Raw genomic sequence first — 15807 nt, forward strand, 5'->3', positions numbered from 1 at the left:
CTATAACTTCTGTATAAAAAGTTTTTCGCCAACATCAATAATTAATTGGATATTTCCTTCTATACTTTTTAGCACGTAGCTATTTATTATTAGCATTATTCTTCCGACGTCTGATTTCTTTTTAATTATAGGAAATGCGTTTTTCTAAGGTACATAAACTTTTGGGATTGACTGTATAGCCAATACATCCTTAATTAAACGATACGATAAAACTGAATCACATCGTTCAACTATTATTTTCAATGAGAATCGTTTATGAAGTTATCCGTGCTACATCAGCGAATTCCGTGACCATCCCTGATAAAAAGCAAACCTTGACGCGGAGTTCGTGGACCCGCAGAAAAATCCGATACAGGAAGAGCGTAATTCATGCCCGGTTTTTTGGCAAGTACCGCAATGCGGTCGGTAACTCGCGGTTTCCGAAATGTGCCGCGTTAAATGCAAGCGAAATTACAGACTGCCCCCCGAGTTCGTTGCGTCGAATACCAACAGCTCCGCGTCCGGTGGTTCTCAGTCGCCTCCAGGTGACTTTTCCATGGTCGGACCCGGGGCACGCTCGACGTGAATCGAATGAGAACCCGGAAGGCGGATTCTCCGCGCACTTCAAAGGGAAAAACCTGTCTGCATCGACGAAACGACCTGCATCCATTCTCAGGCGCACACCGCCGGGCCTCTTCACCGACGTACATATACGGCGCGACGTCTGCAGGTCCCGTTCGAGGAATTTCATGCCGCGTAGACGCCTAATTTGTCTTGGCAACTACGTCTAGCTCGTAATACTATTTGACGACAGCTTATCATTTATTTTCGTGACATTCCTGGCGGTCTTCAAACCGACATGAGAGGCTCTTAATTCCCTTCCGACCCTCCCTTCGAACGAAGGCTTCGATAAACGGTGGTTACATAATACGCGAGTTTGCACTTTTTTACGTTTGTTGTTCACCTGTTGTCTCTTGAAATTCGCCTGCATCTTCGCGAGAGGATAGCGAATCGCTGCGGAGGTCTTGCACGCCATCGGGAGATGAGAGCCGAGGGAAGAAGGGTGTCTCTCCGTTACAGATCACGCGAACAAAAATTGTCTGCATACAGAGAGAAGAAGAAGAATCATCCTTTGGTGCCACTTATTATTATGATTCCGAGTCAAAGGATATTACGCCATATGGTGCGAGCAGTACCAGCAAGGAACTGTGTAATCTGTGCCGGACAATATCGCTGATTCAGACGGTAGGGGAAAAAATGAAAGATTCTGGCATAATTTTTCGCGCTTCCCAAGCTACGCGTATGAATGGTAATTCTTCCTTTTTTTATTCGGAGTAAATCTTTATTCTGGCTCGGTCTCTCCGCTGGGTCTCAGGACCGGGCCCGAAAAGAATTTCGTGACCTGTTCCACGAGCAACGCATTCATTTCCATATTCTATGTATTTAGTGTTTACGTCTACTTCGTATCCGGTCGTCCGCTCCTGAATAGCTGACAAAGCCTGGCAAACTGGTAAATGAACTAGACGTTTGATATTGAACTCGCCGTTAACTCTTTTTCATTTAATACGGCACAATACACCGTTACGGCAGCGAATAATTGAACAATGAATAAAAGAGAAAAAATGATATCTCGTTGAAGTTACCGACGAAGAGAGCCACGGTTCGGGAGTATGTTAAAAACCTGCATACACCCGAACAAAGTATACCATTAGGACCTGTTTCTATACAACAAACTACACGACTATTCTGCTTATCAATTTAACGAAATCGTTCGTGACAAGTCGGATAAATTGAATTACCATATCGTAACGTCTGCAATAATTACCACGGCAACGATTCGGCCTCGCCTCGCCGTTTTCACCTGCAATTATAATATAGTATTGATTAATTGACAAGGGCAGTGTCAGTTACCTATCACGCGCTATTATTTATCGATAGGTAGAATGGTTGGCGATCTGATACGAATCGCGATTTTGGCGCATTTAAATCCGAGGTGCAAAGGGGATCGACATCGACTTCACGCGGGCCGGTTTTTATTGTTGGTCCACGTTTCGAGGGTCGATCGGTTCTCAGAAGGCAACGTCGAAATACCGCGACCGAGGCCTTGCAGAGACTTAAATTTCGAATCCCTACCACTGGCGTTTCTTCGCCTCTCTCGTATCCTTTCTTCTCTTCCGTGTCCCCGGCCAGCTTCTCCATTCGTTCTCTTCATCTCTCCTCTACTGTTCATTTCTTCTTCTTGTTACGCCTCGTCCTTCTCTGTTTCGCTTTCCTGAACGTTAAAGCTGGTCCACACCAACTTTTAAACATTCGCGTATTTAAATCTGATTGGGTGGCTGCAACGTGCACGACCTCGACTTCAGAGAGAAATCGAGCGGATCCGAATCTGATAGTGGGCGAAGGCACGCTGCAGTGAATTCCTGTTCAGCAGCCGGAAAAAATTTTCTCTCGGCCCATCCACACCCTCCGCTTACATAATGCATACTTGGGACACCCATGACGTTGGCACCGTGTTGTTACGTATTTACGGTGATCAACGCCGATGAATGTAATTATTGTGCATCACGTTTCAAGATTACACGATTCTTCCACCGGGGGATTTAAATACATAAATCTTACCGCGCGCTTCATCTCTCAATTACATGACGTTATACAATGTTTCAAAACGACTGTAGGAGGTAACAATAATATTCGACAGATCTCTGTAATACTGGAAATTGTCTTGAAAGGAAGCTTTAGTGAATAAATCTCATTTCATTTGGGAATTTTAAAACGATTCTACGAATTAGACCTTCATTATCCAGCGCGGTTGTAAAGAAAATAACCGAAAACAAAGTGCTGGTCACGAACGTGTATTCCGTACGAGAGTACCGCGAGTCTGTTTACGAGTATACACGTACACGTGCTCGCTGGAGTTCCAGCTACAGACTCCACGGTGGGAAAGTATTCGCGAAAGCACCCCGAGGCGTGCACCGAGCAAAAGGTATATTCACCGGGATTAAAGTACGCTCTCACAGGCATCGCGAGATCTCCCTTTTGTTTTTGTACATTACCTCGCTCATTTGCTCAAGGTCGCCCTACAAGGTTTTTATCCATAGTCCTGAAGGATGCTGCGCGTAGCGGACTTACAGACGAGAGGGTAGACTTCCAAAGACGAAAAGGAGAAGCAGGCCTCATTTATAGACTCGAATAATGAGAAAGATCTCCTACGTTCAGATAACAGCTTTTCGATGACGTGATCGTGTTTAACTTCTGCACACACAGAACAACTAACGCGCTGATGAATCGAAACACGCAATTGTGTGTTAGGCAAAGTTCTTAAATGATTGTACAAGTGTTTCCTTCCCGAACATATTCTTGGACGACTATTATTGAGTAACATTGTAAATTCTGTACGATAAACGGAAAGAAATTTTTATACTGACTATATATGATTTTATATTTCATTTCAAATGAAAGTAATCGTGATTATAAAACAAGGGATAGTTTGTATTCGCAATTTTCAAAGACGATAGTTTTAAAGGTTTTCTCGTAGCATCAGTGCACTTTCCTTTTTCCGCGGGTTTAAATGAGCTTGAAGGCAGGGGGGGGGGGGGGCGCATGGACCTAAGAACGCACACAAACGTGAACTACCACGAGTGCACGTATACCCGAAGGGTCGGTCGGCGTTTGATCGCGCCCTCCACAGTACATCTCCTCTTCTATCCTTTCTTGTTCTGACCGGCGAACAGAGACAGGTGACGGTACCTTTCCCCTACGTTGCCACAGGCCTAGCACGAGAGAGCATGTTAGTGTTAGGGACAGGCAGCAGCAGACCGCCGGGAAACCATTCCCGTCCGTTCGAGTGTCCTCAGTTGAAATCCGAACGGCGACCGGTCGAGACGTCCGCGCGACTTTGCTCAATTTTGGGCGCGCGTCGCGACAGCAATACAACCCGTCACGACGACTCTCGTTCAGGAATCCGCGATATGGACAACCAGGTCGGTGGTGGATCGAGGATCGACCGACGTGAAAAACATTCGTTAACTTGACAACGCTTTTAGGGTGCCGCGTTCGGTTTCCTGTGTCGTGCTTTCCCGCTTCCTGGCGTTGAGTTTGCTCTGTAGCTCGACGACAACGATTTCTCCCTTCGATTCTAACGCTCCTTGCCCTGTCGCGACGCGTGCGCCCAAACAATTCCTCAAATTGTTGAATTTATTCCACGAAATCTTTGCAATAAGTTTAACGAGACATACCTCGCCGCGCAAAAGACGATACGAGACAGAGAGGCGCGCTGTTTGAGAAACGGACAAGGAGAGAGTGGGGAAGTGTGACGAAGAGGGGTTCGCAGTTCTTATGTTTTTACGTGAGATTTATTGGATCGGATATCGTTGAACTGGCACGCGTCGTCGACCTGACGGTGTCCTATCGAACGCTCAGGATACGATCATGTTTCTCGCGAGTGTTGAGCGAGTTGTTTAACGGTGACAAGAATCCAAATATTCGTCGGGGAAAACATTTAACGATAGCAGAATGGTTTCAAGTGTCGGCACTACCTAAGATACTCCGAGGAGAGACAAAGGGAAAAGATCGTGCCGAGAGGCTGGGTGTTTACGGGTCCGGATCCGCTGAAACACTATTCAGGACTCCACGACCGCGAGTTTTCTTGGAAGCTTAGCCTTGAGAATGGATATGGATGCAGTGTCGAATAGGCTGATGGCGCCTGGGAAGATCGTGGATATTACTACCTACCACTCTTCTTTTTATTCTCCGCCACCCACCGAGGCGTAAGTAACGTGCACACACGTATCCTTCACTGATTTATGCGAACACTGACGTATATCTTGATCACGTGCTCGCACGTTTAACTCAACATTTCCTGCGTTATCGTAAACCGTGAAACGAGGAACTCATTAGGAATCAGATTATAGAACGATGCAGCCTTTATATACGGATTATCATAAGAGATTGATTTAACAGTGATTTTTCATCTGGAGCGATTTAATGAGAACACAGATACGATACGCGCAACAAGTTATTAGTAGATTCCATTGAAGCATTACTCCTTATTTAAATTGTCAACGAGACTTGACATCATCTCTCGCAAACTGTCAGCGCAACGAGACACGACGTTCATATGTTTTTATCAAAACAAATGAGCGTAGCCGACTCTTGACAATCGGCTGGAACACCCAGCAAACGATTTGAAAACATCTCCTATCGAGCACCGGAAGCCCCTGTTCTAATTCTCGGTGTATATATCAAAGGATGCGGCGTTATCACGGGATAGATTGTAACGCCGGTTCGTTTATCAAATACATTTACATTTACATGTTTCACAAAAGCCGCACAGAAACAATGTTGCTTCGACACGTGATTTGAAATGAACAATTTTGTAATCTTTTGAAATGTTCTTTCGGAATCTTTTGTGGTGGAACTTGTTCGAAAAGATTTTCGAGAGCCGGTCCCCATTTACCAAAGGAGAGAGACGGACGGCGTTTTCGAAAAGTCACCCAGTAGGTTGCACGGTTGGAGGGAAGGAGAAGAGACAAACGCTTAGGCAGGCAGAGAAGAAAAGCCGTAGACATTTTGGGAGGAACCTTCGTCTATCCCCGTGTTGTTGCCTAGCAGATATCCCGCTTTAAGCTCGTTTATCGCCCAGACGCCAGGAGGGAAAAAGACCGGGCCCAAAGATACGGGGCCCGTGTCTTGGTTTGCGCGCGCGCGTTGCTTTACAGCGGGGTCTACTCGTTCTCGACTAAAGGAGATTTAAACCCGGTTCCAGATCGAACCCGTTGAGAATTCTTCGGTCGTTTATTTCGTTTGCCGGCGGCGGACAAGTTTGCGTCTTCGTCCTTTAACCGGGGTCCCGGTGTATTAACTATTTTCTGAATCGGCTTAATAGCCAACCCTGACCGCCTTTCAGCACGTGCACCTCGTCGTCCCTATATCAAACAAACGTTCGCTGATAATAACATCCATTATTGCAATGAAATTGTACATTGAACGAGAATTAATATTCGCCGACAAAAAATGGTTACTTAATCCGAGGAATTCGATACCTGGTCCCCAGGTTGGATGCACGGCACGAAATGTGGGCTGAAAAAAAGTAAAGTTAAACGCTGTATCTGGTAAATCAAGATTCCAGGCCTGTTGGAAACGCGAAATCATCGTTTTAAAACAGGGAAAGAGAAAAGGGAGAGATTCAAGGCGATTGAAGGATCTCGCACAAAGACTCGTTGAATTTTGAAGAGTTCGCACTTAGGCGTGAGAGGCCATAAGTTGTTATCTCACAAGAACGAGAGACGGATACATCACAGATCACGCGCGAGAGACAGAGATATGGTTTCGGAATGAACGCGAATCCATGTGTCAGCAGAGCACATGGAGATAAACGGGACGTGTTCTAACGGCGACTTTTGTCCGCAAACCGCCCTGTGTATTTCATGGAAATCCGTCTCCTGATCTTGGACACCGTGTTATTCTCTTTCTGGAGGCAGGATGCTACTTGCACAGGTAGAATAGGACAGGAAACACGTGATTGGGTTTCTTAGCGACGTCTCGGATTCATGGGTTGCCGAGGGAGTGGTATGTTGCTAGAAAAGGAGAATTCGCGAATAGGAAAGCGCATTAACGCGTTTGGAATAGGGAAATATTTGTCGAAGGTCATCGTTTCTTTGCCACGACAGTAAATGTATTACAATAAATCGTAATACAAAATACGCTTGATACTATTATTTTAATGAACTCCTGTGACTCTTAGCTGACGCATGGGTGTAACAAACTCGCATAGTGTATATAATTACCGAGTGCGTTAACATCGTGTGTGGTCGTTCTTTTTCTTGACCGCCGTGTGAGGTTGCATGCACGCAGGGTGCAAAGTAAACTTAGAACGCGATCCACGGGATCGATCTAATTTTAGAGTAAATTCACGGAGTCTCGCAAGCGAATCTTTCGAACGACGGCTATCTTCTCACGTTATCTGAATATTCGTCAGATCGCGATGGTCATTTAAATTCGTAACGGAGAAGTACCCTCTTAGACAACAATTAAATAACCGTTTAAGCAGCTGCGCTTCTTTTAAAGCCTTTGGACGGATAATAATATCGTGAAGCGACGAGAAGAGTATAATAAGGAATGGATAGAGCAAGACAGAAGGGAAGATAGAGAAGACCTGAAAAGACGTCAAGTAACAAAATTCTCGAAGGGATTCCAGTTCTTCCGACGAGATTCGCGACTGGGCCCCTTGAGGAAGTCCCCTCTAGTAAAAAAAGAGGAACGACCTTTCTGCGTCTCGTTCTCTCTTTCTCCCATCTACTTAGCAGCCCGTTCTCTTTTCTCCTTATTCGTATCATTATTTTCGACGTCGGGTTCGTTCGAGGGTCGACGCCGGCGTCGATCGTCGGTAGGGTACGTAACACACAAGAGCGAGCCTGATTTCCAGCATCTGCTCCAGTCAAGAAAGACCGCAGTCTGGAACGACTTTGGCCCAAGCAAAGGCTTTGCATGCGTCTCCGATGCCTTCTTGCGTTCTATTGACTCTCCCGAAAGCGCCGGAGCATATGTTTTCGAATTGTTCTCGGCCGGGTGACGGCCAAATGATAGACCGACGCCGGTCTCGTTCGCCGCGCCTCGCCGGTGACATAATGAATTCTAATGATCTGCCCACGAACGGATCGTACAAAGCCAGCCACTTCATATTTATTCAGTGAAACTTTTATCGAATACCAACAAAGCGGAATGCTGTTAGATTTGATCACGGTTACTTGCAGCTTTGTCACTAATTGACGGCATTGATCGACGACCGCGTGAAATTCCGAGGGCCGACCAGATGTGCCGGGCGCATCAGCCGCTGAGACAGTGGCGTAGGGTAGATAGACATCGGGATGGGATATCGGGGACCCTCTAATCAGCCGGCATTAGCAAGGTGCGCGCACGGGGATCACCTCGTTGATTCTCTCGCGGCGCGACGCGACTCAGCCTCGATTCCCACGGTGGAATTAAAGATTCACGAGGAGAAAATACCCATCGCACTTGTCATGGGAACGAGCACCGGGTGGCTCGTCGCTCGATTTACAATTGGTCGCCGCGCGGGGTGAGGCGTGGTGCCACGACGCGCACCTCCAGAGACGAGGGGGATGAACCTCGCTAGCCGAGGGGCTTCCCCCCCGTTTTTTCTCTTTTTAATGCCACCGCACCACGTAGAGCCACGGGAAATTCCCTCGGCTCTACCTTGCTGCTGTATACCGTGCGAGCCAGGAGTGACATATGCGCGATTCAGGGTTGGGTTAGTCGGTCACATCCCGAGTACGGCATTGAACAGGAAGACCGTCGTGTAAATTTAAATTTTTATTTACCCATTAAACAAATTCACGTCACATTTACAATTTGTTGATTATCTCGATTTACGATTCTCCGTTAGTTTTATGCACAGCAGAGGACATAAACTGCATAGAGAGGGACGTAAATTCGCGTTTTATAGTATGAGGGGATAATTTAATGATTGGGAGGAATCGGACAGGAAGCAGGAAACGTAAAATCCGCGTGCACACCTATTCGGATTGCTGGAAGACGTCGATCGGACACGTGCATCCCTTGCATACACGTGCATCCACATGCATGCGTCATAAGAGCGGGTGCGTATGCTCTCGGGGAGCGTTCTATTGGGGGGAAGTTTGGCAGTGCGAGGGCATCGAGGCAGGTGGTAGCCAGATGTCTCTCGTAAGGACTTCTACCCTGATGTCGTTGCCTGCTCGTTGTAGCTCTTACGTATGTGTAGTACCTATGCGTACAAGCTTATTTGCGCGAGTATGGGTAGGTATATACCTATCCCTGCACCCTATGCTGCTCGTACAAATGGGGAACGCGTTCGGACTGGCGTAGAAATTTATCTTTCGGGCACATATACATAATCTGGCTCCCTTCCACGAGATGATTCACAGTTAGCAGAAATAATATAATCTCTTAAATATAATAGTAAAATTTAATTTTATAGTTCGCATATATAACATATGTATAGTTTCTTTTAATGTCGGATGACAATAAAAATGTCTATGTGGTCTACCATCGGTAGAGTTAAAAAAGTGTCGGGACTTTAGGGATTTAACAACAGTCGTCTAATTAGGCCGGTGGAATTTTTATGGCGCAATTGGAAATCAAATAACAGGCTTTTCGGTGAACCAGCGCGATAACCGTCATCATTTCTTTCTTTCTCTTTCTAAACGTGTTACCAAGTAGTAAAGGCCGCCATTAGTCCCTGCGACCCATAACCGCTAACTAGTGGAACAGGTAAAGGTGTGCTCGTACTTCCAGTTAGAATAAAATTCCACTCGTCTGAGTATCTTAAGTTTATTAGTATTTATAATGCCAGTAAAAGTTTGCCAATTGCAAATCTGATACTGCATTATAAAACGCAGTATAATTAGAATTTTGCGATTATCATATTAATCTTAATTTATTATTCTAAATTTATGTTTCATCAAATTTCTCGGAGGGTCTGTAAAGCGAAATGCGAATTCCGAAACGCGTCGGCCTTGATCTTGACTCGTCTCCTACATCTCCCTTGCTTATACCTCGCCTTCGCCCAATCTTCTTTTTTTATCACCTTGACGGGCTCAAGACGGATTCCCGTAATACCATTCATGAATCGGGCGACCGCAAGTCTAAAGCCTTGTTCAGACTGACAATGGAACACATTCATTACTTACAAACAGATAAAGACGGTCTGTGGTTTCTCAGAAATTATCTGCAAATCGCCTATCGGATATTAATATACAAATCGATAATAAACGTTCGAAAGATGTTCTTTGATGATCGATCTTTTTTCGGTTTGAATGGTGCTTAAGAGACCACGGTTCATTGAGTAACTTCTCGGATGTGAGCACCTCTCTCGTTTGGTGTTTTTTACCAACTTAACTCTATTATGTCACGGCATTATCCACGGATTACACGTTACGGCGCCTTGACTGCTAAAGATTTTCCACGAATCATCGTAGTACTACATCTTACGGTGAACAGTGTAGCAATCGAGAATCAAGAGAGTAAAAAAAACGAATCCTATCTCGTTTACTAACTTACAAGACAATTAATCCATTTCAGTCGTATAATTAAGAAAGAGGATCGAGAATTTCGAAACGAAGTGCATTAACCTACTTGAAATGCGTAACGTACTAAATACGGACCAGGTGATTAAATAAGAATGCAGGGAAGAAGAAGGAACGAAGGATGCATTAAGATGCCGAGGATCTAAAAGTAGACGCGTAATTTGTCACGGTCACCTGTCCCGGTGATGATAGAGCAACACGGTCATAGGATCCCGTAAGAACGACCGCGGTGCACCGGTCTACTTGGAAATTCCGCATATCTTACCAGGGCGTTCCCTTTCATCGGTGGTTCCACCGCGGCACGAGTTGGCTTTTTAAACGCACAAATTGAGGAACACGAGACGAGGCGCATCGTGGCCGGCTCTCTCGTGTGGCGAGGGGGTGGGTCGTGGGGGTATAGCAGCTGACGGCGAACAGGGACCAATGGATCCGTTGCACCTGGTCTCTAACTTTGGTAGATCGACGACAGAATCAATTGTGCGCCGGCCGAACGGCGCGGCGGCGTAGCACGCGACCGAACGGGGCTTAACCCGGACGATAACAGTTGCATTGACCCTTACACCTCCCCACACGCAGATACGTTCAGCGCACGCATCAAGTTACACGTGTACGATAGACACTGAATGGAATTGCGCATCAATAGAAGAGAGCTGCATTCATAATGCAGTTCATTAAACGTCCCGTGATTCAATTACATCGATTGGATTGAGCTCATTCAAAAATCGGTTGAACGTCGGCGACACTTCGTAGATAACGTGGAGTCTGTCTATTTGACAAATGACTTCCGCTATGTTTAGCCGTAGAACCATGCTCATTGACGAGTTTTTACATCTACATAGCGAGATAAAAGTAAGACATGCACATCGAAGATTAGAAGTGTCTCTAGGGTAAAGAATGATTTTCATAAATTCCAAGATGAAGATTTCAAAAGGTCTCGACTAATTAAGATTGCCTTTTCTTTGAGAAAATCCTCAAGTCCAGTGACTCTCAAATCGATTCTCCCAAGACGATAAACCTATTGTCAATTATAAGATCTTCTCACGGAATAACTAGTTGCGCTTTGAAAACGTTACTCTTCTTTTTTTACATCGTGGAGGATGGATATGTTTCTTGGTCGGAGCGGAGGACCGATGATACGATCTCGAGAGAATATAAGTATACGCGCAGCAGGCAGTAAGGGTGTTATGGGTCTGCTGTCTGGTTTTCCCGGCAAACCATGACCATGGGACACACACGGTGGACAGTGCTCGAGAAGGGACATCGGCTGGTACGCGAGCCGCGCAATGACCTTATTGTTGCGTGACGGGCAACATGCGGACGGAAGGAAGGAAGGAAGGAAGGAAAGTATAAGGAAAAAAAAAAGGGGAAGACTGCCTCGTGCGTTAGGGTCGCTGGTTGCGAAAGGAGGGATACCGAAGGGGAATACGACGATGCACGGGACAGACAAGAAGGCAAGACGTGGCAAGGAAGTGGTCGAAAAGAGGGGAAAGTTCGGAACTTCGGCAGATGTCCGTAGACGCGACGTGCGTGGCCGCGATGGGTTCCCTTTTCCTCTCCCTTTCTCACGAGACGCTCGATTTTCGTCGTGAAACTCGTAAATTCGTAGAGGGGAATGAACGCGTTAATCGCGGATCGCAAGAAATAATATCGTTCGATGAATAGCTTCGTTAACCCTCTTCCTGTCCCACCCAGGTATTTATTGTCCACAGTAACGGAGATTTACCTGGTAACCCCGTGTACTGCCACATAGTCGAAAATAGTATTTATATCGGGTCTACGTAATCCAAAAATTAAAAATACCGGAATGCTTCATACTGGTTGAAGCAATAAATATTTTACACTTGATTGAAAACTTGGAATTTAATAAAATTACTTGGAACTGAATAGTGTGACAAAATTTGTCGATGTTAATGTTACTTGGAACGAAAACGACCAAAATCGTTCTGACCTGGGTACCGGCAAGCCGACACCTTATCGGATAAAAAATGTCTCTTTCCAATTGAGTATTTTCCGATGGACACGAACTGCAGAAAACATTTGGGCACCAGACGATGACCGTAAACCCAGCCTTACTTATAACAATGAACTTCTTAAACTGAGAAACTTTTCACCCTAAACTTTCAGGTATGCGTTATTGCGCTTCTACATCCGGAATTACGCTGTTTGTTTGACGAATCGACTATCGTACATAGCCACAGGTTGGTCGACCAACTGCTGAGACTGCCAATATTTCATGCAACACGTGTTAAATCAGAAACACGTTGGCGAGTACTAAAAAACTTCGAATCTCAGTGATTTACGGTCGTTGGGACGGTTTTATGACGGTCATCGTTTGGGCCAAACTCAGGTCAAAACATGCGCGAAAGGCTTTCCGACTTTCTTTTCAATCGCAGAACGTAACTTCTACAGGTTTTCACTTTATTGGCAATATTTAAGTGAATAGTTGTTATCGAATTTACACCGGTCTTAAGTCATACGACATTTGGAGTCCTAGACAAAGGGGGCAGCTGTTCCACAACACCTGCTTACGTCGCCGGCTTTCAAGTAAACGCTAAGTACAAACCAAGAGTTTGTTCATTCATTCGATTTCTTGTCGTCGAGGTTGAACCCAGTCGATTGGAAATTTCGACCGGACGTCCTCGACCTCCGGTAGTAAAGTATTCCAGTTAGGAAGGCATAGCAACCGATACCTCGAGTACGCGTGACGCTTCGTTCGACTCAGGGGGAGGAGAAGAGGTCTTGACTTTCGTCTCCCTACGTGCTTAAAAAAACCTTTCAAGTTGTATTGTTGCCAATGGATATGCAGAAAACCACGGGGTACGTACAATGTGTAAAAACTGTACAACGGGTTTATTCTTCGGTGCAGAGTATAATTTAGGTTCACCGTCGTCAGTCGGACTGTCGAGCCAGGAAATTTCAATTAGTCTTCTGACCAACAGGAAGTAACAGGCATCGAAGTAAGCGGCTAGAAAGATATAAGATCCGACGTGATCCGGCAGCATATTATCCTCCCCTTTCCTGTGTCACCACTTGGCCCTGTCTTCTGTTTGCGCTCTCATTCACGCCCAGCCCTCTCGCGTGCTCTTTTTCACGTTCCTTATTTCTCTCTCCGTTTCCTCTCTTCCTCCCCCACACTTTCGTTCCTTACGTCACTCCTTCCTTCGTTCTCTCTCTACCCTGCAATTTACTCCATGGAGTTGCCACCCTAAATTGATTAATGACTGTCTCGGGTCGTTTCGCGTCGTCCCTTGTCTCCATCGCGATTGTTGTCACGCGTTCGATGGAATCATGACGATTTTATCACACGTTCCACAATCGTCCACGTGCCTTTCTTCGACTTATCGCTCCCGCATCTTCCTCCAGTTTCCCACTTCTATTTCCGTTTCCGTCTCCTTTACACCGTTCCCTAAATCCTGTTACATCCGCTCACGCTATTCAAATATTACGTAATAAAAAAAGTCTCATATAAGTTCTTGAGTTTACGACGTACGAATTAACGGGAATGAGGTAAAATAAAGGTACGTCATATTTTGACACGTTCTAATCTAACATTTCTCCGTTCACCTCTCTCGGCCCTTTACCTACTTAGTTGTGACACGCGAAAAGGAGGATAAAAATAGGTCTGGGAATAGCAAATACTTGAACGAAGACGATCCGACTCGAGAAGTTTCGCTCGTCTCATTTCTTTTTCTCTTTCGTTACGTAAGGCCATTCGCCTTCGTGGAAGTTCTAACGGTCGCGGGCATCCTTGAGTTTAAATCCCGGGGCACGTGGCTCTGAACTCAGGACTTCCTCAGGCATTCTCACGATCCGCGAAAATATGTGCACACACCCTTTACATACGTATGTATATGTACACCGTGGCGCGATAGCCGAGTCTGGTGTAGATAGAAAGGATCACCGTGTTTGTTAACTCCGAGCTGTGTAGGGTCGACCGCGAGCATCGCGAATAAATTATAAGTCCAATGAATATTCACGTTCGGCATTATTAGTAGACTGCGGATTCTCGTGTAAGATAAAACATTTTTTATGTATCAATTCAGAGAAGGATTTCTATTGCCATTTACAAACGATAATATCCACTTCATTTTTAATGTTCTTTATGTACTTGGATATTATTACAAGATACAGACAGAAGATACAAGATCTTCTTTAAATACATGAAGACTAGTTTATTTAATAAACAGTTTAACTGCAAAAAGCGTGAAGTTCGTATGGAATTGAAATCAATTTAAAAACACTTTTCTCATTCACTTTATGTATTTCACCCATGTATGACGCGTCGAATCATACGTGACTCATGGGTGCACGTGGTCCGCGACGTCTACTTCATTCTTGGTCTGAAATTTGAATGGAACTTATACGTATGTACTCACGAGACATTCCAGACACGTACTGCCTTCGCTTTGTACTTTCGTTTGGCCATACAAATCAGAAAGTGAAAAGAGGGATGCACAAGAATGCGATTCACTTTTTGGACACCGTCTGATTTTTCTCAACGTTGGAGACAATTTAACAAGTTTATAAATAAAATGTTAATTCGCATTCGCCGTAGCGAGAGTAGGAAACGGTCGGTCGAAGCTGGAAATGCATAAAGGCTGCTCAGCGAATCTCGTCACGCGCTTCGGCTCACGTGCAAGTATTTATTTGTGCATAGTTTCACGAATTTCGCGGGTCTCGCTTTACCCTCGGCGACGCGAGACGAGAATTCCACCTGAACCTTCGGCTGGGCACTCCCCTTTCGCTTCCTAGCATTCCCTCGCGACTCTCCCGATCGGTTCATAACGTATTCCCGGCTTGCATACCGGGGAACGTAAACATATGTGCACCTGCGGAAAGTAAAATGTGTTTCGAGCGGCGCGGCGAAGATTGCCGCGCTCCGCCAATTAGAAGCTCAATTACAGGGTGTATCAGTTTGCTTTTTATGCGAGTTTCACTCTTAAAACAGCTGCGGAGATGGAAACGCGCGTTTCCTGCATGTTACCACGCCACGCCCGTATCGAGGTTGATACACGTCTCATTTTGACCCCGTAAGACGCGGGGAGAAGAAAATTGAGAACGTATGATAAAAGATTTTAGTAATTGTATGAGGTAAAAGGATTTGTATAAATCCAGAAATGTGCCGATGGACTCAAAGAGCACGAGCCAAATCATGGTTCCCTTTTCATGCTCGCAAGAGCTTTTTCACCCTCGTGTTCGCCCCTTTCTCGCTCTCCTTCTCTCTCACACCCTTAAGCAGCTGCGTATACCGAGAGAGGAAGGTGAGCCTGCGTTGTGTACGTGCATATTCTGCAGCGAAGTACAATAGGAGGTTCAGGAGCGATAGGATACCACATACGCGACGTATAAACATATGCGAATCGCAGATGGCCGGTGAACCTTATCGTTAACATTATTTTCTGCCCCTGGCCTCGGAGAGGTTCTCCCCAACGTCAAATTGTTCCTCGGCTGACCTACAGCCGGATGAAATTTACGATAGACGGCCTCAAACTAATCGAGAATGACTAATTAAGGATTCAAGGGTAACCAGTGATTTCCTGTTGCTTGATTAGCTTAACGTTTAATTATTTCTAGCTGTGGCATTTCTATTAATTAATATTTTCATAATACAAATAAAAAAAAATTGTGTTATAATATCCGTAGTTTTTGGCTTGGGCGCCACATCGGCGTCTCCCAAACATGCGGCGGAACAAAAGGGTAAAACGAATACCGTTTGGCTCGATATCTAACCGCGTGCAGCGGAAAT

General features: G+C 45.4%; 1 protein-coding gene across 2 annotated transcripts in view; it reads left to right on the forward strand.

The window, feature by feature from the left end:
• Window positions 1-15807, forward strand: part of Myb (proto-oncogene like protein Myb) — a 30770-nt gene that overhangs the window by 4424 nt on the left and 10539 nt on the right. Inside the window, exon 1 of one of the 2 annotated variants that reach the window (XM_026816480.1) lies at window positions 3821-4745. The exons of the other annotated variant lie outside the window; for it this stretch is intronic. Within the exon in view, the coding sequence (XP_026672281.1) occupies window positions 4645-4745 (101 nt within the window). The 5' untranslated portion in view covers window positions 3821-4644. Of the gene's footprint in view, window positions 1-3820; window positions 4746-15807 lie in introns of those variants that run through there. 2 annotated transcript variants of the gene reach the window in all.

Source organism: Ceratina calcarata, unplaced genomic scaffold, assembly GCF_001652005.2.
Source record: "Ceratina calcarata isolate Rehan_Ccalc_2016 unplaced genomic scaffold, ASM165200v1 scaffold525.2, whole genome shotgun sequence".
Lineage (NCBI taxonomy): Eukaryota > Metazoa > Arthropoda > Insecta > Hymenoptera > Apidae > Ceratina > Ceratina calcarata.